At 37.9% G+C, this 27,982-nt stretch overlaps 1 protein-coding gene across 4 annotated transcripts in view; it reads left to right on the top strand.

The window, feature by feature from the left end:
• Positions 1 to 8,193: 8,193 nt before the first annotated feature.
• GPR155 (G protein-coupled receptor 155) overlaps positions 8,194 to 27,982 on the top strand; it is a 43,446-nt gene continuing 23,657 nt past the window's right edge. For 3 of the 4 annotated variants that reach the window (XM_007113771.3, XM_007113770.3, XM_028479227.2), the window contains exons 1-7: positions 8,194 to 8,387; positions 12,693 to 13,189; positions 21,239 to 21,638; positions 23,438 to 23,603; positions 24,505 to 24,660; positions 26,017 to 26,100; positions 27,032 to 27,149. In XM_007113771.3, the coding sequence (XP_007113833.1) occupies positions 12,724 to 13,189; positions 21,239 to 21,638; positions 23,438 to 23,603; positions 24,505 to 24,660; positions 26,017 to 26,100; positions 27,032 to 27,149 (1,390 nt within the window). In that variant the 5' untranslated portion in view covers positions 8,194 to 8,387; positions 12,693 to 12,723. The remainder of the gene's footprint in view (positions 8,388 to 12,692; positions 13,190 to 21,238; positions 21,639 to 23,437; positions 23,604 to 24,504; positions 24,661 to 26,016; positions 26,101 to 27,031; positions 27,150 to 27,982) is intronic. The other variant, XM_028479234.2, reaches the window with a different exon arrangement.

The following is a 27,982-nucleotide window of genomic DNA, read 5'->3' as shown; positions in this document are numbered from 1 at the left end:
GATTGTTTCTCAAAAACTGAAGCTTTAAGAGATGATGAAATGACTGCACTGGGGTTTTGCTACATAATCCATGATACAGTAAATGTATTGGTTTAGTTACTGAATGTGCCAGAAAATTACTTGACCCAGTTTTACCCCCAACATGAACTTTCTGACTGGAATTTGATAATGGCACTACAGCGAGGACCTGGTGTACATATACGAGAAATGAAGATGGTGGTCAGTTTTATTTTGTTTTGCTTTTTTCCACAAACCAAAAAGAAATGGGTCTCATGTGAGAAATATGTCCTGATAGGAAAACCGCTATTGAGATGGATTTCCAAAGGAAGTTACCAGACTCAATGTGCCCTTTTCGTATAATAAGAACACATTACATTTCTCCTCATAGAGTAACGAGACTCTGGAAATTTTTTCTGCCCTCCTCTGAGACAAATATTCCTGCCTGCCCTTGAAACAGATTTAAAATTTCTAGTTTATTCCCTAAATGAGTAGCTCTCACTTAGAAATTTGCATTAAAATCATCTGCAGAATCTTAAAAAAAAATACGGGTTTTGGACCCAATCCCAGTGATATTGATTTAGTAAGTCTGACAGGGACCCTGGCATCTATATTTTTAAAAATTTTATTCCCCAAGTGATCATTTTGCAATGCATACAAATGTTAAATCATTATGTTGTACACCTAAAATTAATATAATGTTGTAGGTCAATTATGCTTCAATCTAAAAAAATTTATTCCCCAAGTGATTCTAGTGTGAAGCTGACTGAGCATTGTGACAGACCTTTGGGCTCCTGACTATGATTAATCGTTCTACTTTTTACCCCTCTGTACCTCAATTATTATGAATGATCCCTGCCCCATGTTATTCCATCTGTTTGTTCACATGACTCTCCTAGGTCCTTGATCAGTAACCTATGCTTGAAAATCATACTGAACAAATAATGTGTGGAGCAAGCAGGTAGCCTGTTAGCACCAAATCGCTAGCATGTACAGGCATACCTCGTTTTATTGCATTTGGCTTTATTGTACTTCACAGATAATTGTGTTTTTTACAAATTGAAGGTCTGTGGAAACCCTGTGTTGTCAGGTGACGGTTAGCATTTTTTAGCAATAAAGTATTTTTTAATTAAGGTATGTACATTGTTTTTTAGACATAATGTACATTTGTATGCTTTGCACACTTAACAGACCATAGTATAAACATCACTTTTATAGGCACTAGGAAACCCCAAAGTTCATGTGACTTACTTTATTGCAATATTCGCTTTATTGTGGAGGCCTGGAACCAAACCCACAATCTCCAAAGCTTGCCTGTAATAATAGTGAAATGAGAAGATGAGAACATGCTGAGAAAGAGAAAGAATGATAGAGTGCTTGAAAGCACATCAAGACTGAGGATTAAACGAGGAAACAACGGAACAGCTTTTGTCAAATTGGAGGAAATGTCTAAACTCTAACCTCCACCCTCTATCCTTTTATAGAACATTACCTACAGCATAATCCCTGCACCAGCTGGCTCCTTAGCAACAGCTTCCCATTGGTCGCCTCCCCTCAGAGGGACTTACATAAAGCTTCTCTTATTTCTCTTTCCAAGAGTGGAGGAGACAAATTTCTCTTCTTCAGGTTACTCTGTAATTACTTTCATGAACCTTCTACAGTTTTTGAACTAGCCACTATGAAAAGTCATGAAGGCTTTTTCCTCTCCAACCTCTTCACACAGGCTAAACTCCCTGTAACAGAGGTCATGCTTCTTTCCTGCTTACCACCTTCCAAAGTTAGCAGAGGAATTTTGGACAAACAAGAAAAATGGTCATTTCCTTCATACTCTAATTTCCGACACACATGGTTAGATGAGTGAGATTAAAGTGGCTGAGAAGAAAGATTCAGGGAGATGCTTCTGAATTTCTCTGGGATCACTGCCTGGGTTTGAAGATTTCTAAAAACTGTTTCAATTGCCCTCAGGGATAGTCTCCTTTTGCCTATAAAATAAACAATTACATTCACTATGGCAAATATTGGGCTTAAACATTTTTTTTTTTGAACAAAATTCACATTTTATTTAGGTTGAAATAAACTATACAAAATTGATTTTCTGGGCTTCCCTGGTGGCACAGTGGTTGAGAGTCCACCTGCCGATGCAGGGGACACAGGTTTGTGCCCCGGTCCGGGAGGATCCCACATGCCGCGGAGCGGCTGGGCCCGTGAGCCATGGCCGCTGAGCCTGTGGGTCCAGAGCCTGTGCTCCACAACAGGAGAGGCCACAACTAAATAAATAAATAAATAAATAAATAAATAAATACAAAAATAAATAAATAAATAAATAAATAAATAAATAAATAAATAAGACAAAGTCTACACTAAAACTCTTGTTTGGTGAGCTCACATGTTTCTCTTACAGTCTGATAATTTTCTTAACTGTCCTTTACAGATTTTCAACAGCATACTTAAAACTCCTACCATTCAAAGGTCAGTCATGAGCTTCATTGTAACGTTTTATAAAATGTATACCTCTGGGCTTAAACTTTTAATAGTAGTTCTTCGTTTGACAAAAACTATTATGTTAAAAAACAAAATCCTTGACCAGTTACTGAGGCAACATATGAAATTAAATTTCTAAGACTTTTCTAGGAATTTTATCAAATGTTAGCATTACTATAAACATCTTGTCTCCAAAATGTTTATGTACACCCATGGGAGAGGGCTTGAGTTAGGCCATTAGAACTAATAATAAGCCAGAGTTGAGGATATAGTTAATAGTGATATTAGCTATAGGCTATAGAAGCCTAGGTGCCAATTAATACTGCACTGAGAAACTTACTTTTATCAGTTTTATTCTCCACGAACAACTGTCTCCAAACCTAGTGCCCAGGCCTCTTTCTGACCCAGTCTGGGTAACATTCTTGTAGTTCAGAAGTCTTAAAGTTCTCTTTCCTGTTTCAACTTTTTGGAATGGCTTAGGGAAAGCTTGCATAGAAGTTAAGGTAAAAAGGAAAGTCTAAATAATTTTTGGAATTCTGGGGACATTTAAATATTTGTAGAATTGATTCTTGGGACATTATCACATTTATTCTATGTCACAACCAATGATAATTCCTCATGATTTGGCTTTTCTAACCACTGTCAGTCACAAAACCATCTGGTTCCTCTGCTGCTACACAGAGACTTGAGTTCTTCTCCTCCTTCAGTTACTTTTGTCCATAGTTGAAAGAAGCAGCACAAGAAAGAGCAGGTGTTTCCGTTCTAAGTTCTCTAAATACAGAAATTTCATAAACGTGTTTAGCTGGCATTCCAAGAGTTGGTAGGTTAACAAACATTTACCAAGTGCCTACTATGTGCCAAGCACTGTTCCAGGTACTGAGGATACTATGGAAATCAACACAGATAGAGTGCCTGCCCCTTCAAGGAGGGAAGGACAGTGGAACTACTGAAACACATACTCTACTGGAAGAGTGCTTCTGAGGTCTGTGCTTAATTGTTATGCTGAGGATATGATAGATAACTTTTTTATGAATTAGCTATTTACTCAAAAGTTCCACCCAGGTTTTAACTAGAATCAGCTAAAGAACTTCTTACTCCAAAGTCAAAACTAAATCTGAGGTTTTTGCCACTTCCTCTTTATATCATACAAAATTTGTTAGTTCTACAGTGTTTCATCTTAGACATAATTCAAATTACAAAATGTTCTACACATTTATAAGATTCTTTGTTGAGTGACTGCCTATTACATAAATTTGTCTGTGAGCACATTTTTAACTGAACAGAGTAGCAGTAAAAACAGGAGTATTTTTTGTTTGTTTGTTTTTCATTCCCCATTTATTTACCTGATCTCTAACCCCTTTACAAAAAAAAAAAGATCAAAACAAAACCACAAGTATCAAGAAGCTAAATCCTGAGACAAACGGGATGGGCTCCAAAGTCATCATGTTGCTATTGTATGGTTTCTGCACCCTTTCTTATCTAAATCATTGATTTAACTTTCAGTTTCATAATCTAATTCTGGTTTCATTGTTTTTCTGCTTAAAACTTCTTAAGTGCTGGCCCAGACAAAAGCCCTTGCCTATGTAACTACATTTGAGCCTTACCTGAAGTCAATAAGGTCAATAACAAGGTGAGATGTTTAGATTCTATTTTCCCTCACTGCTTTTGCAAGAATATATATATAATACACATATTACATGTGTATATAAAATCTATATATATTTTTACCAGTTTATTATAAAAGGATATTATGAAGGATACAAAGGAACATCCAGATGGAAGAGATGCATAGGGCACAGTACGTGGGAAGGGGTATGGAGCTTCCATGCCCTCTCTGGATGAGCCACTCTCCAGGTACCTCCATGTGCCCACTAACCTAGAAGCCCTGTAAGAATATTTTAATAGCAAATTGAAAAGGGGAAAAAGTTATTATGTATTTACAAAAACACAATATTAAAAGATAATTTTCAGGGTTTTATCTTGACAGATCAGAAATTAAATTAATTATAGCATTTAAAATAACAAACAGAAGCCATAGTTTCAGAGAATGTTTATATAAAGCTTATAAACCTGGGCCAAGTGAAAAGCTGTAAAAAATAAGAAATCCAGCCACTATAAAAGAGCTATACCACAGTTGCTTGTATCAAATAGCTTCTTGTGGGGGAAGAAAATTTTTCCTTTCCCCTTCTAGGTTCCTTCCACTGGTCTAACAATCAAATTAACATAAGGAAGATTAACAAGAGAAAAACAAATTTAACTGCATACATACCTAAGAAGAGAACAAAGCAGGCTGTTTACATACCTTTTTAGAAAAAGAATCAAACATTTGTGAAGATTTGACAAAACAAAGGGGTTTTTGCTTGGGGTAGCAAATTAATGAAGGAGTAACAAAGTTTGTTTATACACCTTTCCCGGACTCAAATTCCCTATCTCAATGCCTTTCATCCTCATGGCATAGGGAGGATACCTTCCTATGGGAGCTTTGTTTCCTGCTTTCAGGGGAACAAAAGAGGGTCAGAGTATTCTTATACGAGCTGTATCTCAAGTAACTTTAAATCAAAATAATCAATATGCCACCTTGGCATTATTTGGGAACGGCCTTCCCCCAGCCCCATCATTCCCATTGAATAGAAAGACGGTATCTTGGATAGCTGGTAGGCAGTTATGTTTTATTCAGGCATTCAAAAACCATTTATGGAACAGCTACTGTATGTCACGGAAAGCACTATTATAAATGCTAGGGATACACAGATTAACAAAAACAAGGCCTTAGCCTTGTGTAAGTTCATATATTGCACTGTATCAGTGCTCTTAAATTGTTCTATTTTATAGGTGGTTTTGTACACCTACCTGGTTTAATACTTAGCAGTGAATTTTAGAAAAATATTTACTATTATGGTTCAACATTTCCATATAGCCAAAATATACAATTTATGACTTCTTTCAGACTTTTTCCTGATAAAATACATACACATTTTTTGGTAGAAATTTTGGGAACTTTTCTACACAGAGAAAAAAGTCGTGTATTTTTTTTTTTTGCTGTAGCGGGCCTCTCATTGTCGTGGCCTCTCCCGTTAAGGAGCACAGGCTCCGCGGCCATGGCTCACGGGCCCAGCCGCTCCGCGGCATGTGGGATCTTCCCAGACCGGGGCACGAACCCGTGTCCCCTGCATCGGCAGGCAGACTCTCAACCACTGCGCCACCAGGGAAGCCCGAAGCAGTTTTAAAGGAACTAGAAATCATTTTAGACATATTCAAACAACACATTTAAAGTCACTCTAAACACCTGTACTATTTTATCTTCCTCTTCTTTACTCATCTTTGATTAGACTCTATGGATGGCTCAGAGTCCAAATTTTTCAAGGGAGATCATCCTCAAAATTTTGATAGAGAATATTAAACAGGTGTTGAAAATTATGACACAGATCTATATTTCTGAATAAAAATGTTATATATTAAATGAAAAAGGTTACTAAAAATCATGTATATGAAAAATAATGTGTATTGTATGACCCTATTGTTCTTAACTGATTTATATATGCATAGGAAAAAGTGATATATATATATATAGTAAAACGTTAACAGAAGTGATCTTAGGTGTTGTGCTTTTCACTTCCTATTTTCAGTTAACAGTATATATAGGTCAGCATCTCACAGAATGACTGGCAGACATGATAGTGGAATTGAATTATTACCTTATGGCATTCATCAGTAATTGCTTATCTAAGAATGACTTTTTTTTTTTTTTTTGCGGTACGCGGTCCTCTCACTGTTGTGGCCTCTCCCGTTGCGGAGCACAGGCTCCGGATGCGCAGGCTCAGCGACCATGGCTCACGGGCCCAACCGCTCCGCGGCACATGGGATCTTCCCAGACCGGGGCACGAACCCGCGTCCCCTGCATCGGCAGGCGGACTCTCAACCACTGCGCCACCAGGGAAGCCCTAAGAATGACTTTTTGATGAAGTCCTTCATCTCCGTAAACACTTTGTTCCTAGAGTCATTGTCCCCCCTGCCAGCTGCTCTTACTTGTCCACTCCATACAGATATCTCCAAACCACATCTTTGGCTCTGTTTTTTCTCTCTCTTGAGCTTCTGTTTTCTCTTTCGGTGTTTACTAGAAATCTCTACTTACATGTGCTGATACCTTCATGAGCAGTTAGTTCACAGGACAGTGAGCACTTAGACTCTCATTCTCTTGCTGTCTGTTCTTAGATCAATGACTTAATCTCCAGGACCTCAAATAAAGAAGATGATGATAACTTCTTCAAGAGAGGAGACTAAACTAAGTTTCTTGATGTTTTAGATTTTAGGCCTAAAACCAAATTCATTATCTTTGTAACCACTTCCCTCACTTGAAACATTTCTTCCTTTCATCTTCAGATAACAGAACGATAGGAAACAGGAGAACTTTAGAACTAATAAGGATGTTAGAGTCTCCCTAGCTCAATTTCTTTTCTTTAGTATAATGGATGAACAAATACATACCTTCATTATCTCCTTCCTTTTCTTGCCCTATCAGTAATCCAGTCCCACCAGTTCTCCTTTTGTAATGTCTCTCAAGCCTCTTTCATTCTTTTCATTATCACCACCCCAGAGTACATCTTTATTTCCTCGTGGCTTGTTTTTTCCCAAAGTCATGTTTTTCCTGCTTTCAGTCTTTCAGCTAATCCTGGGAAAGCTTCCAGATTGCATATCCGAAAATAGTGTGATCACTAAGACATGTTCTCATGAAAAAAGAATTTGATGGTTTTACTGTGATCAGAGGATAGGTCCAAACTCTAAGGCTAACCTAAGGAACTTCCTAGAGGTTCACCCTAACTTACCTTTCCAGGCCTATCTTCCAGTATTCCGCTAAAAGTCAAAGCTGAATAAATATTTATTTAATTGAATTAATCTCCATACTTTCTAAACACAAATCCTTTTAGCTTTGAGATATAATCAAGAGATTAAAAAAAAAAGCATCCAGGTTCAAGGGAAACAGGGAAGCTGTTAAAAGTTAAGAAGCTAGAGAACAAGGGTGAAGTGAGGAGAACAGGAGCAGAATTCATGACTTTTCTATATGTTCAGTTCCCGCTCTGTAAGTTTTCCACCAATACAGTTTCCGTTCAGTACACTGAGGGGATATGGATGTCGTTCCCCCGACAATAGAAATACAAGCAGTCAGGGTCTGGGTGCTTATTCTAAATCAACCACAGGGCTAAAGCTTTACAGACATTTTAGTCTGATTTAGGAAGGTCAAGGTCACACTGACTTGAAAAAGGTGAAAGGCAGGAGTCTGACCCACGATTAAAGACCTTGCTTTAAACTGTGCTATAAAAACGACTAGGCTAATCAAGAGAGGACTTGGCAGACCACACGAGGCTGGGGTTAGGCGGAAAGACAAGACGCTTCTGCACCTGAATTTACGGAGAGGAAAACGAAACAGCAAACCCCCACAGCGGCCGCCATTTTGCGGGAGCCAAGTGGCCGGAAGTCCCGCCGCCGGCATCCAGCGGCTGGGAAGCTCGCAGCCTGCGGCTGGAGGCTGGGGTACGGGAGGACATTGGGCCTCTGCGTCTCAGCGGTCGGGGGCGGAGCCAGAGGGCGAGGCCAGGGCCTCGCGGCGTAGAGTCTCGCGGCGGGAGGCGGAGCCTGAAGGCGGGGCCTTGGACGGCGCGGCTCTGTGCTTCCCCCGGTCGGGGGCGGGGCCTGGAGGCGGGGCGGAGGCGCAGCGAGGAGCTGACCCTGTCCTAGCTTACGAGCGCCTCACTTTTTCGGAACGTGAATGAGCTGCTATAGCCGGCCGCTGGCAGCTGGCAGCTCTCGGCTAGGAGGGCTGAGGTGGGAGGTGACGGTGATTTCCTCCCTGCTTGGCCCACCTCGAACATCGACTCCCTTCTCCCGCGGCCCCGGGGATGCAGCCGTAGCAGGTGAGATGGGCCCCCGGGGCGCCGACCTGCGCGGTCCCGGCTCGGCTTTGCGGGCCCCTGGTGACTCCTCTCTCGCCTCTCGAGTCTGAGCAGGTGGGCAGCGCCCAGGCCCGCAATCCGCTGTCTGCGCCTGCCCGCCTCTACCCCGCAGCGCCAGCCTTTAGGACGTGCGGGGCCACCCGGGAAGACTTACGTAGGGGAAGGGGAGGCTTGTCCCCTTTGGTGACAGAGCTGCCATCCCTCAGTCTGAGGAGCACATCATTGTACGTGCGTCCACCCTACCATTCTCAGACTCTTTCCTTTATTCCGTGGGGGTGGCCTCAGTGAATGCCATCCTGGGAGCTTCTGCCCAGGTACCTGGAGCGTTGCACCAAATTTTCTCCCTTACCCCTTTTTGGAGCATTTCACTTACCATGCTTTGTGGCTGCCATGCCCTGGGGAAGCTGAACGACCAACTTTGTATCCCAGGCACAGAACCCAGGCTGCCTTTACACTTCCACTGCTGCCTGCCCAGGCATTGGGTGGCAGCTGTTCTTTAGGAGGCCTATTTGGTTACGGATTCTCTACATCCTTATCTTCGAGGGCCAAAGTCTGTCCCTGCCGACAAGAGAAGAGGCAGTGCTTAGCACTCCCTCACAACTCTGGGTCTTTAGGGAAGACGTTTGGTCCCCTGCAAGTAGGTGGGAGTGGGTGGATGGTATGACTGCTGGTGTTGAAGGGTGCTTGAATAGGACCACACTGTATTATGCTTTCCCCACCGGCTAAAGGTTATTGGGTGTTTGAGAAATAGCTTAAGAGTTTAAAGGTTTCTCTTTGAAACCCGTTAGAACCCTGCTCCCCATTTTCACTTAATAGCAGTTGTTTACAATGTTAGTGGTTCCTCCATGTTATCTAAACCAAATATGAGTGGCCAGAAGTGGCTGGTGTATAGCATTTCTCTGCTCCCGCCCCAGTGAGTGGTCTTTTACTGTGACAAGCCAACTTTTTTGTTCTTTAACAAGCCTTGTTTTTAATGAGATGAAAAGACTGGATGCTATTTTTTTTTTAACTTCCATTGCTGTGGCTCCTGTTTATTTTAAAAGAATGCTTTAAGAAGTACATTCTTGGGGCTTCCCTGGTGGCGCAGTGGTTAAGAATCCGCCTGCCAATGCAGGGGACACAGGTTCGAGCCCTGGTCCAGGAAGATCCACATGCCGCGGAGCAACTAAGCCCGTGCGCCACAACTACTGAGCCCACGTGGCACAACTACTGAAGCCTGAGCGCCTAGAGCCCCTGCTCCTCCTCAACAAGAGAAGCCACCGCAATGAGAAGCCCATGCACCGCAACGAAGAGTAGCCCCAGCTCGCCGCAACCAGAGGAAGCCCGTGTGCAGCAACGGAGACCCAACAGAGCCAAAAATAAAATAAATAAATTTATTTTTTTTTAAAAGTATATTCTCTTCCTGTTGGAAAAAAATTTAAGATGAGATAAAACTTTGTAAGTCCTTTCTGGTTATTTTGACTGCCCCTCAATTAGCAGATATTGCTTCTATAATATCAAGGAACATTAAAAGAAACTTCATGGGAAGGGGAAGATTACTTTCCAAAGTTTTTCTCTTAATTTTTGACTAACTGAAAGTTAAACCTGGGCCTTGCTACAGCTATTTGACCATCACCTTGAGGGAAATAAAGAGCTCTCCCTTCCCTGCTAACAACTAAGATCAAACTAAATTAAATTGAACTCTTCTTAGTTGTTTGGTATAAAATGAAAACTGATAACCTTACAACCCATCCCATCCCTCTGTTTTAGTTGGAGGCTCTTTAATACCAAGTATGTTTGAAGAACTGCATAGAACAATGAATTATATTTAATTTACTACCATTCTTCTATTAGGACACACAACTCCTAATAGCAACTGCTACCATTTCTTGAAGGCCTACTTTGTAATAAGCTGTGTATAAAAGCTCCAGTTCTCACAATAGCCCTCTAAGGAGGTTTTTACTCTTATTTTACAGTTGAAGAAGCTATGGTGCAGAGAGGCTGAGTTACCCGAAGGGTTGATAAGTGATGGGCCCCAAAGTGGGTTCAGGCCATTTGACTCTTTTCACTGAACAACTGCAAGTTTAGTTAAAACTGTTGGTTTAAAAATTGTTGTAATACATTGATATGCAAGTGTGGTACAAATAAGGGGTAGGGAGCAGTGTAAGTTATAAAGCTCCAGGCAAAGAAATATAGGGAACTTTTAAAAAATAACAGAAGACTGGAGTAGTTTATCACCTTAATCTTTAGCACTGCCTTTTCAAGTCCACATCTCTCAGGGGCTCCAAATGTTTAACACCTTTGTTCACTTGTTTACCAGCTCCTTACTTCAATTATGGGTACCTGTACCAATCTGTAGCCTTCTCAGGATATAATTTGATGCTTATTAGGTAAACTTTAAGTATGTGAGTATTACAGGTTTTGTGTATATTGACCGCTCCTATCTAATCCTAGGAAATATTTGTCCTGATCCAGATTAAATGTAATGTTTTTAAATGGTTCAGTTTATACCAGGGTAGCACAGAGAAAATTATCTCATCCACACCCCCAGTTGTATCAGTTGTTGGTCTTTTGGCCTGCCATCTGAGTCCTCACCTTTTTTTTTTTTTTTAATTTTTTTTCTGAGCCCTTAATGTGATGTGGGTGTTTGAGAACTTAACCTGAGCATTATACATTTCAGGAAGCATAAGCTTTTTTACTTTCTACCTTTTATAAGGCTACTTTAGATGGTTAACCCAGAATAATCACTTAGGAATTGTCAATTGTCACTATGTCAATTTCAAGTTACTAATAAAAGCTGGTTAGGTGCAGAGTTGTTCAAACCTAATGTTCATTGTGTCCCTGGCAGCAAGAGGAAAGTCTGGTAAGTATTGTCATATTAACATAAAGTTTTCCTTGCTTCATTTTCTGAACATCTTTAGAACATTTTACAAGACATTTTGTGTTTTTTAACATTTTATGAACAGCTTTGGAACATTTCAGAACACATTTTATGGTCTTGGTGAAAAACTTAGGCTACTTAACATTCAGGAAAAAACAAAAAAAAACAAAATTCTGTCCATGAAGTAGATAGTTCTTAAGAAAGAACATTGATCCACTAAAGGGTGAAAGGTTTATTTAAGAGCAGGTAATTATTTTAGTCTCCTAAATCTCCTGTGCTCCAGGAACGGTGCTAGGCATTAGGGACACAAAAGTGAGCAAAAACATGCATAGTCCCTGCTTCTATGGCACTTAAAGTCTAGTGAAGGAGACAGACATAAATCACACAGTCACTCTAATACATAGTATAATTATAAACTGAGAAGAGTGGCCTAAAGTTAAGGAACATGATTCTATTTGAGAAAGACTCCTGGCCTGGCTATGGTGTTAGAGGAGCCTTACCTGATACAACGACTCCTGAATTGATTTGGATATGATTCGGAGGATGGGTAGTTGTTATGTGGGTGGGCAGGGAAGAGAATATTTTATTGTGAACTGCATGGGCAAAGCCCCTGTGGCACAAAGGACTATGGGGAATTCAAGACAGCCAATATGTCTGGCTGGTGTAAAAGGAACTAAGAGTAGGCTGGTGGGATGCCATCATTTTTTCTTTCATTCTCTCTCTTATATGCCACCAGAAGTTATATTTAACTTCTGTTAAGTGATTTATTTGTGCCAGATGTGTTTGTAAGGACTTGATATTGAATAATATCAGCTTCCTATGAGGTAGCTACTATGATTGCTGTTTCACAGATGAGGAAAAGGAGGTACAGAAAAGTAAGTTACTGGTTCAAAGTTGATCAGTGATATTCTATTATACTCTTCTTCCTATCCTATATTCAGGTCCTTCTGCAGGCTGGAAAGGACCTTCCTGTCCATTGTGACTCTTTGATGTAGCCCTGAGAACTTCTGAAATTTCTGGAAAATTTGGCTGCAGGTGGACATTCAGTGGACTCTGTGGGTGCCAAGCTCTCATCCACTAGGCAGAGCTTGACTGTGGAGCACTGGAGAGGACCACAGGCCATCATTACAGCTGTAAAATCTGTGGATCTTATTTAACTCATATCTGATACTGAAAATAGGACAGCAACATAAATATTTTGAGCTGACCCACCTTTGAGAGTCAAGAGGCTGTTGTTAGCAGACACTTCCACCCATTTTATTTTTCATTGTATTTTTCTCTGATGGTTGTTGAAAAAAGTTTGTATATTTATTTGTCCATTTAATAAATCTATGTTTGCCAGTATATCCTTTCAACTAGAATTCTTCTCATTGAGTTCACACTGAATCTTTCTTCTTTCTTTCCAGAGATCAGGTTGGAGTTGGAGGGTGAAAGAAAATGAATTCTTTTTCTGATATACCTGCCAAGAACTTGACCATTGCAGTCAATATGACCAAGACTTTGTCCTCACCAGTAACCCATGGATTTAATTCCACTAATGACCCACCTTCAATGTCAATAACAAGGCTTTTTCCAGCCTTACTAGAATGCTTTGGCATAGTCCTTTGTGGCTACATAGCAGGAAGGGCCAATGTTATAACATCAACACAGGCGAAAGGACTGGGAAATTTTGTCTCCAGGTTTGCACTTCCAGCTTTATTATTCAAAAACATGGTTGTACTTAATTTTTCCAATGTGGATTGGTCTTTTCTATATAGTATCTTAATTGCCAAAGCTTCTGTATTTTTCATTGTATGTGTATTAACCTTATTGGTTGCCAGTCCTGATAGTCGATTTAGCAAAGCTGGACTATTCCCTATTTTTGCTACACAAAGTAACGACTTTGCATTGGGATATCCTATAGGTAAGTTACTTTTTATTTTTAAAGTTAAAAAAAATTTCAGGTCTTTTAGAAGGTAACAAAATGTAAGGCTTTAATTTGAATCTTTTAACTAAGCATTTGTTAGTGATTTATACTTATTCTTATATCTAAGAAATCTTTCATATTTTTTTCTTAAATATGTCTTAAGTTAGATGAATTATATTTTTTCAGAGTTTGAGGCACCTTCAAACATCTACCTGAAATAAATGGTCATATCCAAATAAACTTTGTGAGTCATCTTTCTACTAGTATTTTTTTTCTTCTCAATAATCACATATGAAAGAAATATAATTTCCAGAAGAGATCAGATTCTGATTTAAATTATATAAAAAGCATAGGCATACACCTGTTTAAAAACTGTCATTATTAAATGTTAGCAGTGGAAATTTATGAGTGACTACTTCCCTTCCTTATTTTTCTTTCCATCTAGAGTGTATATTATTTTACATTAATGCTTTTTATTGAGTTTTTTATTCAAAATATCAGTGTACTTTGGTCGAAGTTAATTTCTTGTTTAAGGACAAAATGAGGACTTTTTTTACCTTTCCAACTTTTCCTTCTTTAACTTTCCAACTCTTTAAACAGCCTAATTTTATGTTTCTATGTGTATATGTTTTCCTGATGAAATAGTAAACATACTAGCTGGGGATGTTGAGATATCTTAGAAACATATTCTATTTTCCAGAACTCTCTGCCACCAAGAAAATGTATACTTAGTAACTACCTTTTTTTTAATGTTTTTTTATTGTGGTAAAAGTCACATAATATAAAACATACTATTTTAACCATACTTAAGTGTACAGTTCAGTGGCACTAAGTACATTCACATTGTTGTGCAACTCTCACCATCATCCATCTCCCGAATTTTTCACCTTTCTAAACTGAAACTCTGTCCCCATTAAACACTAACTCCCCACTCCTGTGCCACCCCCCAGCCCCTGGCATCTCTGAAACTCTGTCCCCTTTAAACACTAACTCCCCATTCCCCCTCCCTACTCCCCCCCAAGCCCCCAGCCCCTGGCATCTACCAATGTACTTTCTATGAATTTTTAATATTTTTAAAGTTTATGATTTGCTTTGATCATGTATCATAATGTAGGGATCTGAATATTATGGATATAGTCATTCATTTATTCCTTCATTCATTCATAGGAACCTGTTAGTACCAGTGACTGTGCTAGCTGCTGGGAATACACTTGTAAACAAAGTTCTTGTACATACTGAATTTACATTTTAATGGGAAAATAAAACAAAAACAAAAATAATATCAGGTAATGACAAGGGCCATAAAAACAAAATAGTGTTCTTTTACAAGGAGATGGCATTTGAGGTGGGGAGCAGGGTCAGTGAAGGCCTCTCTGGTGATACATCGTCTGAGCAGAGACTGAATGAAACTTAATGAAATGGACAATTGAAATCTGCCATTAACTTTCAAATTTCTTATCTTTTAACTACCCACCCCCCCCAAAAAAATTATTACACCTCTGGCACCAAAAGGATTCTAGTGGACTATACTTTTCATTATTCTCTTCCTCCATATTGCTTACCAGAAATAGAGATATACCTAAGAAATTATATAACTATGAATAAAAGTAGGAGGTTTATGAGAGAGGAAAAACCAGGCTCTTAGATAACTGAGCTGTGAATAGTCAGAAACTAGATAGGTGTTCCTTGAAGGTTAATCAATTTTAAAATTAAAGGATGAGCCAAGCATTTAAATAAAGACTTTGGAAATAAAAGAGCAAGGAGTTAATGTGTTGTCCCTCTCTCCAGGAGCATTATTAATGTACATTTGTCAAGGTATTGATGGTATAAGGACCTTAGAAGTGGCTAAGTATCATAGTGTTAAATATTTAATAAATAGTGCTATATCTTAATTTGGACATGATCTGTAAGTTTCATGCTGTCATAGAGTAGTAAGCCCATAACTAAATAGAACTAACATTTATAACTTTATAAGAGTATTTTCTTATATACTTATCTCATTTGAGGTAGGGTAGATATCCTCATTTTCAAATAAGAAGGCAGACTTACAGAGATTTAATTGTCTTACCCCAGGTCACACAGCTAACAGGTGACTGAGACCCAAACCTAGATTTAAATCCTGGGCATTCTCTTATGCCACACAGTTATATAACATGCCCATTTGATCATCAGAAGACCCAGCTAGCCCTTATAACACATTATTTTCAGAGAGAATCAAAGTTTTTCATAATCTTTACATTATTCAAAAAAATTCATAAAATGAGTAGCAGTGGAAAAAGACCTGTTAGATGAGTTTATCCATTTTCATATTAAGGCAGAATCTCCAAATAAAAAATATAGTCAGCCATTTTCATTGCTGCTTTTCTCATGTCCCACATTAAATCAATGAATCTGGTAATAATCATGTTCCCAGCAGTGTGCTAGCCCAGTTCCCCTGATGATTATGCTAGCAGATTTTGAGTTGTAATTGTTTGTTTTTAAATCACAGATAATGTAAGAGCTCTTGTGACATTAGGTTGTAGACAATAACTTTACCAGAAACCAACAGTATACACAGAAGTGCTTTTTCATATATCTGCAGATTGGAAGCTGTGGTACAGAACTAGGGCCATGTATCTGCTCCAATGAGATTATTTATTACTGCTGTTCATAGCCATCTGCCTTCTGGCTATGCTCTGGGTGAACAGAGAAGACTATGTCTCTAGAGAGAAGACCATTCTTTCTGTTTGTTATGTGGCCTCTCCCAAGAATTCCTACTCTCTAGTTCACAGATAAGCATGGTAGCTTAAAGGAAATGTCCTTTTTACGACTGCATTTGTTCTGCAACATTGGTCCAATTTACAGGTGACTCAGAAGAGAGATAAGTTAGTGATTAAAGAAAAAGGACAGGGGCTTCCCTGGTGGCGCAGTGGTTGCGCGTCCGCCTGCCGATGCAGGGGAACCGGGTTCGCGCCCCGGTCTGGGAGGATCCCACATGCCGCGGAGCGGCTGGGCCCGTGAGCCATGGCCAATGAGCCTGCGCGTCCGGAGCCTGTGCTCCGCAACGAAAGAGGCCACAACAGAGGGAGGCCCGCATACCACAAAAGAAAAAAAAAAAAAAAAAAGGACAGTCGTGTTTACTTTTTCTCTATACTATAATTATAATGGTCTATGAAATTGCATTAAAATGATTTACCTATACTCAGGTGACATAATACTACATTGCATTATGGCAGACTGAAAAAATAAGCTTGCTATTTTTAAAAACAATCCTTTTCCGAGGTACTTTAAGAAATCCGAGTATGAGAAGACACCAAGACTCTACTGAGGTGAAATGTGGATTTTAGCAAATCAGAATGGTTCCCTGCCTCTGTCATTAAAAGATACAATAGGGCATAGTTAAGTGCTATAATTCATTCTTAAACAATGCTGATAGCATAAGCACCCTGACTAATCATAATTATGCTCTAGTGCTTGAGCTGTAAACAAAAAGGAAATGAAGCATTTAACTCTATGCCATTAAATAATAGAATGATCTTGTCTGGGTCTTTGTGTTATTTGCTAGGGATTGAAACCCTGCAGTAATCAAAATAGGAGCCACAGTGGGTGGCTAATTTTGTCTCTTAGTTCTTCAGAGCTATATAATAATTCCTCAGAGTGGGATTCTCCCCTCCCCCCAAGAGCCTTATTTATAAGTATTAATTAGAACTTAATAGTTGATACAATGATTATAAATCTAATTTGTTAATATGGGTCACTGCTTTCAATTATTTTTCAGATTTGAAAAACTATACTCAGATTGATAACAAAAGAATAGTGCTGCGGGGAAGGGAGGGGGTGTGATGAATTGGGAGATTGGGATTGACATGTATACACTAATATGTATAAAATAGATAACTAATAACCTGTATAAAAAATACATAAATAAAATTAAATTCAAAAAATAGTGCTGCCTATTTATAGATAAAGATGGAATGTTAAGTAATTATGCAAATGAATGGCAGAATGAACTGAAATTCCCATACTGAACCCTATTCTAGTAATTAAACAAGTATTTATTCCCAATTTTTTGCTTTCCCACTAGACTATACTTCTTTTGCCTTTGTATACCTGTTTAGCTGACTTAAAATATCCCAATAGTAGCCTGCTTTATAAATATTCAGAAGATGAAAAAAGAAAAAAAATTGGATATAAAAAGAAATGGGTTCATGGATAACAATTAGTTATAAATTTCTATGTTACAAAACACATTTTTAGTCTATGTTACAAAACACATTTTTAGTCTGTCTGAAACCTTTGACATTCATTGATGTGTTAATTCCATTCAGCAAGTATTTTCAGATTTTGCTTAGCACCTCAGCTGGGACTGGGAGTTATAAAATGGTACCTTCAAGGAACTTAGAATTTGTTGAGATGGCACTGATAACAAAAAGTACACAAAGTACCAGAGCCATCCAGGGAAGGAGAGATCCATGATGTAGACTGAAGACTTGGTGGAAGAAGTGGTACCTGAGACACGCCTTAAATAGTAGCTTAAAGATTTGGATAAGAAAGGCGAGATTTCACGAAGTTGGGGGATGATGAAGTTGGGGAATGATGATCGGCATGTAGAACTAGAAATTATGAACCTGGTGTTATCCAGCGTTACAGTGATATAAACTGGCTGATAGAGGCTTTGCACTAAGGTATAGTGAGAGGTGAGCTGGATAAATAAGGAACAAATAGTGGCGACTAGATTGTGAATGTCAAAAGAAAGATTTTATATGTGGTCTCGTGGGCAGGGAGAGCTGTGGGAAATTCTTAATTTTTGAAAGTTAAGATTTAGGTGATATTGTTGGTAGCAAGTAAAATGGATAAAGGGGATGGTCAAGAAAAACCAGAAGAATATACGTTGGTAAACAGGGTAGGTAACCCACTTTTGAGATTTTTGACTAGTGGCAGTAGCAGGAATCAAGATTCCAAGTAGGAATCAAATACAAATGATCATGCAAAAGAAGAAAGGACTTGGTGATTGGCTAGGCCTAAATATAGACTTTTGTTCAAATTTGCATTGAGCATTTAAAACAACCCGAAGTCCATTAGGTAATGGTGATTAAGTGCTACTGTACCAGGAAAGTACATTTTTGGTAAAAAGTCATTAACTTAAGAAGCTTTGTGTGCTGTAAGTTGTCAAAGGAAATACCTTATGCATTTTATTTTGGCTACTTGGGAAAATTCTTGGGCTCAGATCGAAAACACAAGGCTTTTCTAAAATATATTCTATTTTAAAAATTGAGGGGTGGGTATAGACACCTTTCTCTTTGAGCTAAAATATCTAGTCAGAAGAAGTGTAGCTAACTAGAAATAGTTATCAAAAGTGCTGCTTTTAGGGCTTCCCTGCTGGCGCAGTGGTTGAGAGTCCGCCTGCCGATGCAGGGGTTCGTGTCCCGGTCCGGGAGGATCCCACATGCCGCGGAGCGGCTGGGCCCGTGAACCATGGCCGCTGAGCCTGCGCGTCCGGAGCCGGTGCTCCGCAACGGGAGAGGCCCGCGTACAGGCATTAAAAAAAAAAAAAAAAAAAGGTGATGCTTTTTTTTTTTACTTAAAGGGTGAAACCTTATGAAACATGAAAGAGAACCACTGAGTTATAGAGCTATATATCTAATTTGGAAATCAGTGGAAAGAATTTGTGAAATTTTATGTAATCAAATATATTTTGTTTAACATTTCAAAGATATTAGAGACCTCTGTATGTGCTTAGTTGAAAAAAAAGGGAATTGAATCTTATAAAAAGTAGCTTTTAGCTAATGAGAACAAGGTATTCTAAAGGTTATATAATCTAGTTACATAACTAACGGGACATGTGCTTGACATTAACTGAACTTATGTATCCTGAGAAAGCAAACAAATATATTTTCCTACCTGTGTCACTTTATCTTAATGTAAATTGAGAAACCTAATCTTTTACATTTTTTCACATGATTGCCTCTCTTGTGAAGCAAGTGATTGTGAGTGATTGTGGCTGTTCTTATTTTATCTGTCTTTCTCAACTTGAAATCATTTATGAATCAGGCTTTGCATATATTAAGTTGAATAATTTCAGAATTCATTGCCAAAAATGTGCCTTGAGACCAATTTGATGCTGCAAGGCTCTAAGTTGCCCTGATCAAGCCAAGACCAGTCCACCAACCCTCACATGAACCAAGAAACTGCTAGAAGTCTGATCCAACCCATCCCCTTCCAAGGAGACTCATCTCATGCAATGGTTAGGTTCTACAGTCATCATATACAGTTGAACCTTTGAAAAATCCCTCAAATCACCCACAAGATGCAGCACACGTACTTTGTATATATTGTACCATTTCTCATAAGTCTAATAGCCAGATTCTTTTGCAAGCATTGCTCTTCTTCAATGAACAAGTAATTAGTTTGCACTTGGGAGCATGTTTTATGAAAAAGAAAAATGAAGCCTTTGTTTTCCTAAGAAAGTGTAGTTGAATTTGCATTAAATGTGCATTGACATGACTTTACTGTATTCTCCTCCCGAACATTTCTTAGATCTACCTTTCCATCTCTAATTCTTCAGCATCTTCACTGGTCTTCCTTCCTGAAGGCATTCATTCCTCTCCAGTGGAGGCTGCTCATTTTCTCATCACCTGCATACCATGTGAGCAGTGGGTAGGCAGGATTGGCATCCTCATAGCCACTGTGTACCACTGCTAGGCCATTATTCTCTCTCTTTTGTAAAAACTGCTTCTTTGAGGTTCCTGCTGCCTGGCTAAACTGCTCATCCTCGATGCTGTCATCTGCTGACCTCACTCTCGTCATTCCTCCTCATTCACTGGAGACTAATATCTGGCCCGCTGTCATCTTCTCTACTCCCAAGTTTTGCTTGTTATCTTGTTTAACTTTAGCATCCATGTGAACTACCCACCAAATTCTCTGCTCTCTCAGTTCCTTGACCTCCTCACCTCCAATGATGTTTTCCTGTACTCCACTTCAGCCACCAACTCCCATGGCCACATCCTGGACCCAGTCATCCGGGAAATATTAAATCCAATAGCTCACTATCTGACTTACTGTGAACTCCTAAACTTCCAGCTACACCTACTTCTTGAACTTCACAGGGACCTCCAGTCTCTAACCACTCTGCTATCTATCTGTTAGCCATCTCCCATCTTCACTTCTTTTCCTATATAGCTTGGACTCCATCGCCTCAGTGCTCTTTTTTTTTAAAAAACATTTAAAAAATAAATTTATTTAATTTTATTTGTTTTTGGCTGCATTGGGTCTTTGTCGCTGCACACGGGCTTTCTCCCGTTGCTGCGAGAGGGGGCTCCTCTTTGTTGCGATGCATGGGCTTCTTATTGCGGTGGCCTATCTTGTGGAGCACGGGCTCTAGGTGCGCGGGCTTCAGTAGTTGTGGCACACGGGCTCGGTAGTTGTGGCTCACAGGCTTTAGAGCGCAGGCTCAGTAGTTGTGCATGGGCTTAGTTGCTCCACGGCATGTGGGATCTTCCCGGACCAGGGCTTGAACCTGTGTTCCTTGCATTGGCAGGCGGATTCTCAACCACTGTGCCAGCAGGGAAGTCCCTCAGTGCTCATTTTTCAGTCTGTTATCTCCTCCTCTCTCCTGCGTTCTCTGTGCTCTGATTTCTGCCTCACCCCTCCAATGAAACTTCCCTCTCAAGAGAACCAGCAACCACCTTGTTGCTATGACTACTTAAACATTTTGTTAGTAGATTTTTACTTTGAATTGTCTTAAGAATTCTACAATTCTGCCCCTTTATTGAGACTAGTCTTAGCCTCTAAGTAGTAACAATTAGTGTTACTAAAACTAAAAATACTTTTTAAAAGTTGATTATCATTTTATAAGCTAAATGTCATTTAATATAGTGGGTTTTTTTTTCCTTTTCAGCTTTATTACTAAAACATACTTTTCCAAAACTAGGGTAATGAGGTCATTCTACACTATTTAGGTTAATTTACAATATGTTATAATTAAGCATGGAAAACATTATATTCATAATTTATTAATATATTTCTGTGGTAACCATTTAAAAATCAATTTTAATTTGTATTTTGCAGTTGAAGCTTTATATCAAACGACATACCCAGAGTATCTCCAGTACATTTACTTAGTGGCGCCAATATCTCTTATGATGTTAAACCCTATAGGGTTTATCTTCTGTGAAATGCAGAGATGTAAAGACACTCAAAATGCTTCTCAAAACAAAGTGAAAATTGTGGGACTTGGACTTCTGCGTGTGTTACAGAACCCAATAGTATTTATGGTTTTCATTGGCATTGCTTTCAATTTTATACTTGATCAAAAGGTGCCTGTATATATGGAAAATTTTCTTGATGGACTTGCGAATTCTTTTTCTGGATCAGCTTTATTTTATCTTGGTCTTACAATGGTAGGAAAAATAAAGAAACTGAAGAAGTCAGCATTTGTTGTACTAATTCTTCTCATCACAGCTAAACTGTAAGTTTCACTTATTTAACTTGGGGATTGTACTTTGTGAAAGCCTTATTTAGCCTGTTCGTTGGGATATGTCTCTATTTTCTCCATTAAATAGTTTGATAGTAGTAATCCCTCCTAATTGAGTAGTTACAATTTAAAGGAAAATGTGATGTTGGTGTATGTGGAAAGTCACTTCCGTGTAGGTTACTCTTTCCATTTTACTGTCAGAGGATAAAGACTATTGGTTTCCCTTCAGCTTTTATATAATTTTACTTAATATCTTCCAGTGTCCTAGTTTGATCATATTTTTAAAGGAATTTTGCAGGATTTCTGAGTTTTCTAAATTTATTAAAATCCTATTGGCCATGATGAAAACAATAATTTTGAATATAAACTTCTATTTCATGAATTTGAGGGAAATATTCTAAAATTCTGAGGGTGGCTGAATATAGGTAAGTCAGTAGGAATGATTATTATTAATCATCTGATCCTAGCCTGTAAATGAAAAGTTCTTAGCTCCTTAGTTGATAGTTCCTTCAGCCTCCTTAGCTCTTTAGCCGTAGAGTTATACTCCCTGGTAAAGGTGACATAATTTTACTACAAGATTATCCCAAGGCACTTGGGGCATATTTAACTATTGAATTTAGCTCTTGTATAGACAACTAAATTCATGAGACCAGTGCAATATGAAATAGTATCTATATATTCAAAATAATAAAAATGAGTATAAATTCTGAAGATTATTTATAGTGGTGTTATGCTCTTGGAAATAAAGTATTATTTAGTTTTTTTGTTTAATTTTTGGCTGCACTGCATGGCATTCAAAATCTTAGTTCCCCTACCAGGGATTGAACCCACACCCCCTGCAGTGGAAGCATGGAGTCTTAACCACTGGACCACCAGGGAAGTCCCTTATTTAGTTTTTCACAGCAATAAATATGGTTCTAACAATAATAGTAATACCAACCATTACTTATAAGTATTTAAATATTCTCGTTTTTAAAATCTTTTTTCTGGTTCTTTGATGCCTATTACATAATTTCTTCTTCTTCTTTTAATTAAAAAAAAAACACAAGAGTAGTTCTTTACTCCATCTGAGAGCATCTCTGTAGGTGCTGCTGTGACAATATTAACCTTGGTTTTGTTCTTTCTAAAGGAAATCTCCATTAACTTGCTACTGTTGATATGGTCTTTCTATGGAATCCTGGAGGATTTGTTTAATAATTAACTGTTCACCAGATCTAGATATCATTAGTTTTTTGCTCTACCTCAGTTATTTCAGTTCCCTTTGCTAAACCTTTTTTCTTTATTAAGATAAAGAGCTAATTGTAAGATACCTGTTTCTCTACTGGTTTTTGAAATCTAACTGAGCAGCATTGTTATCATTACCTGAACCATTTAAACCTCTAATCATAATAAAGGTCCACTTTTTTTTTTTTTCCAAGAATGAGTTTAGTAATTTTCTTGAAAAAGTTTACTCAGATTGTCAGTCTTCTTCTTTTCTTTTAACATTTCAATGAACTAATAGGGAAAGCAAGAAACAGCAGTTATAATTGCAACTTTTACAGATTGTTTTGCAAGAAAATTATTCATAGAACAAAAAAATTAGTTTTTTCCCTCCTAATTCCTGATGTTTGAAGCATTTCTAGAATATTGTTTTACTTTAAGTGGCTCCAAGTGGAATTTTTTTTTCTTTCAATAACATGATACCTTCTGGGCAGGAGAAGAATAACGTAATGCCAAGTTCACTAGAGCAATTTTCTATTTGGGGACCAGCATACTGTGATACCAAGCAAATGATGCCTTTCTTGTTTCTTCAGCCTGGTGCTGCCACTTCTCTGCCGAGAAATGGTGGAACTCTTGGACAAGGGCAACAGTGTAGTGAACCATACAAGTGTATCGAATTATGCATTTTTGTATGGTGTCTTTCCTGTAGCACCAGGAGTGGCTATCTTTGCAACACAGTTCAACATGGAAGTAGAGATTGTATGTATATATTACTTTCTAAGTTTGATTGTTTGGTTAGTAGAAAAATGAATTTTTAAAACACAGAAATCTACATTCTTTTACGAGAATTTGATATCTGTAAATTGCCTCATTATAAATAAAGAGACATTATGTAACGTCATGTAACAAGTGAGTTATTTAATCTGGGGTCTTTATTCAGCCATGACTTTTTTCATTAGTCTTTTTTAGTTTCAAGTATTTTAATGCTGTAATTTTAGTTAAGCCTAAAGGTTATTTACAGAAGGGTAACTTTCGAAATTTGAGGGGAAAAAAATCTGTTTTATTCATTGATAATCCAACCACCAGCTGCAAAATACCACATAATCAACTGCAATAAATAGCTAAATCAGTTAACATCAATTAGTGTCTAAGCATACTATACATGTTATCTACAGCATTAGAGCAGATGTTTTTGAAATATAACATGAAGGAACTAAATTGTTGACCAAAGGTTAGTTCCATTATTTAATCGGTAGAATGTTTGCATGGTAATTTTTCTCTTTTTGAAATTGCTTTTATTGCCCTATATTTTATGAAATAGTATGGAAGGAAACTGGTCATCAGTTTAAGTAGATCATTAATATGGCTTACTTTCTAGAATCTAGGAGATAAACATCAGATGTGGGATTTCTAGCATTGTTATATGCAAATATAAATTGAGCATAGACTGGAAGAGAAGCCAAGGGAACTTAACTGTGTTTTCTTTTAAGAACTCTAAGAAAAGGGGAATATGATATTAGATAACATGCTGGATTCTGTGATGTCTCTTTACTGACTCCTGCTTTTATTTTAGAATGCCTTAGTGCGCTGTGGCTAAAGTTTACAGGAATTGTTTACGTGAGTCTGTGACTCTTCCTCAATTTGACTTCATTTTTTGCAGATAACCTCAGGGATGGTAATAAGCACGTTTGTGTCTGCGCCAATCATGTACGTCTCTGCCTGGTTACTGACTTTTCCCACCATGGACCCGAAGCCATTGGCATATGCCATCCAGAATGTTAGTTTTGATATAAGTATTATCAGTCTGGTCTCCTTGGTAAGTATGTTTCAGTGTAAAAATGAATGAGAATCACAGAATGAATTTGAGAATAGCTTGGTAACAGAAAGTTAGGGAGTAAAAATATAATTTCTTATGCAACACAGAAAGCTAAAGCCTACCCATAAAATATAGTATCAGCCTTCTGAGTTTTTTCTTTCCAGTTGGGAGTTAAGAGTGGTATAACAGACAAGGCATGAGATTTAGTCAGACCTGGATTTGACTCCTGGCCCTATGACAAACTAGCTGTTATTTCTCTGTGGAGTTACCTAAGCCTCTCTAAGCTTCAATTTTCTCAACTATAAAATACAGATAATAATTTTACCTATTTCCATGGTTTGTTTTAAGGATTACAGGAGACAATATATGTAAAAGGCATTCTGAAAATGGTGAATTGCTATATAAATACTAGCTATTGTAGAATCATGTTGTTGGAAGGGATCTTTGGGATTAAGACCAAACACCCATTTAATGTTAATGAAACTTTTGGATATATCTAGCTCAAATTAAATACTTATACACTTGGCAACTAGAGTATCTTGTAGATTGAGTTGCCTGTTGAATTCAAACAGTATTCTGGCTGAAAATAAAAAGACAACTTTTGCTGTTAAAGGAAAGGAGATAAGGATGAATATGTATACTGGCAACAAATAAATGTGTGATTAATGTAATTTTTAAGAAATTTTGCTTCTGTTACATTTTCTTAAAAATGATGCCCATTGATAAGAGGGCAGTTTCATAAGGGGAGAGACAATATAAATTTTGATTGACAATGAGGTGAGAAGAAAGAAGGAAATCAAACCAGCATACGTGGCTGACTACTGTGTATCCTTTTAAATATAAAGAATGCAGGAAAATTAATCTTAAGGTGGATGACATGTGTTGTTTGAAGTAAGACAGCCTGGAATTTAGATACCTCACGAGCCAATGTGGTGGAATCAAAAAGGGAAAATTCAAGATAGTGCAGTATAACTGCATCTCCCACTAAAGCTCCTTTTCTGAAGAGTTGGCTGTGAGCCTGTGTCCCACCCCAGCCACCAAAGGTAGGGATAGTTGGAACGTGGCCCTCCCTGTTCAAGGAATAGTTCTTAAAGACTCTGTCATTTTTGGAGTTAATTTACCATAGGATCTCTCCATGCTTTCTATTTTACTTTGGATATTAGTTTACCTTAATGCACTTTTGGGAGCTACCCAAGTTAAAGTAAGTAAAATATTGCAATTCCTTTTTGAACCAGGATAAAAGAATTCTTTAAAGAGGCTAATAAGTAATTAGTAAAGTAATTATAAAAGTTAGTAATTAATAAGTGATTATAAAGATTAAGAAACCTGAATAACTTTTGAACCTCTGTGTTTAAGATCTGGTCTTTGGGTATTCTTCTTTTGAGCAAGAAGTATAAACAGCTTCCTCATATGCTTACAACTAATTTACTCATCGCTCAGGTTAGTAAACCTACAAATAATTAAAGCTGTGTTTTTCTCATTGATTATATTACTATAGAGGAAAAAATCGCTTTGTGGGGTTTTTCCAGGTATAAAGTCAAAGTATTTTTTTACCAAATACAATCAATTATAATTTGGTTACAACTAATTTATGCCTAATTTATTAAATACTGCAGTGTGTCTTGAACTATACAAAGTTGAGGCTAATACAGTTGGCCCTCCATATCCATGGGTTCCATATCCTCAGATTCAACCAAACATGGATCGAAAATATTCAGAAAAAAAATTCCAGAAAGTTCCAAAAAGCAAAACTTGAATTTGCCATATGCTGACAGCTATTTACATAGCATTAACAGTGTATTTGGTATTATAAGTAATCTGGAGATGATTTAAAGTATACAGGAATATATGCATAGGTTATAAGCAAATACTACAGAATTTTATATAAGGAACTTGAGCATCCTTGGATTTTGGTATCTGTTGGGGGGGCGAGGAGGCATCCTAGAACCAATCTTCCATGGATACAGAAGGACAACTGTAATGACATTTAGTGATAATTTTGCATTTTTTAATAGAAACAATTAAATCATTACAAATTAAACTCTTTCATAATCTTACTTTTCTAGTTAAATCTTTGCATGTCTCAAATCATAAAGGAAAGAAGTTTACATTTTCTATGTAAACCTTTTCTAAATATAAGGTTAGTATTTAGAATGTTGTCATTATCTATTTCAATTAAATAGAAAGGCTTGTTAAAGGCTCTTATAAAAAGTTTTTTAATCATAAAACTCGAAGTTTTAGTATAACTAGAATGCAATAGTTAATTACTCAGTAATAATTTTAAATGAATAATTATAGTTGCTGTGAATAAAACACATGAGTATGAGTCATATGAGTATGACTGACTGTTTTTTTATAATTTTCTCTTCAGTCTATTGTCTGCGCTGGAATGATGATATGGAATTTTGTTAAAGAAAAAAATTTTGTTGTACAAATTCTGGTGTTTGTTTTATTGTACAGCTCCCTCTATAGCACCTACCTGTGGACAGGTAAGTTGGATCATGAAGAGAAATTTAGGTCCCCCTCTCCTCCATCACTTGAGGCCCCAGTTTCTAGTGATCTAGTTGAAGTCTAGTAGTACAGGATTAGGGAATTCACTTGGGCAGTTACACCCACTAACATAGGCAGTCTGCAAAGCTGAGTTCTCTACCCTAATCGTTCTGTTTCTGCCTGGGCTCAGGTGGTTTCCAGTCACATGTCCTTTTTCTTCAGGGTCTTGGGTTCTAGGCCACAGTCAGCACAGCTCCCGTTTGGAGCCATCAAGGGGGAAAGGCACTAGAAGCAGGTAGGGAAAGGAAAGAATGGGCAGAGAGGGATGAGGTATGTGACGTGTGTCGCAGAGCTCACTATTAGAATCCAACTGAACTGAATGAAAAATTCTGGCTCTGCCTTAAGCAAATGACTTAACTTTTGCGGTCTCAGTTTCCTTATCTGTAAGCCTGGATTATCACACCTTACAGAGTTATTTTGAGAATTAAATGAAATATGGATGTTTATGCCTGGTACATGGTAGGCACTCAACAAATGTAACTATATTATTAAATAGAGGGAAGAGCGGTAATATGAGAACGAGAAAAACAAGTGAACAAAAGGGTATGGAAAGAGAAGAATACCCAGTAAGAAAAATTATTTTTCATTTCAACTGGCCCCATAAAGGATATTCAAAATGTTTTAGCACATTGCTCTTTTGAAGTATAACATTTATTTGGGTGTGTACATTCTGGTATGTTTGTGAAACATTCAGTCTGGCTGATTTGTATTCATACCACAAATGCAAACCTATAAAATGGCACATAAAAGGAAACTGTAGAATGGTAGCACA

The sequence above is a fragment of the Physeter macrocephalus genome, chromosome 2 (genome assembly GCF_002837175.3).
Source record: "Physeter macrocephalus isolate SW-GA chromosome 2, ASM283717v5, whole genome shotgun sequence".
NCBI lineage: Eukaryota > Metazoa > Chordata > Mammalia > Artiodactyla > Physeteridae > Physeter > Physeter macrocephalus.
This window is presented reverse-complemented; position numbering and strand designations above follow the sequence as displayed.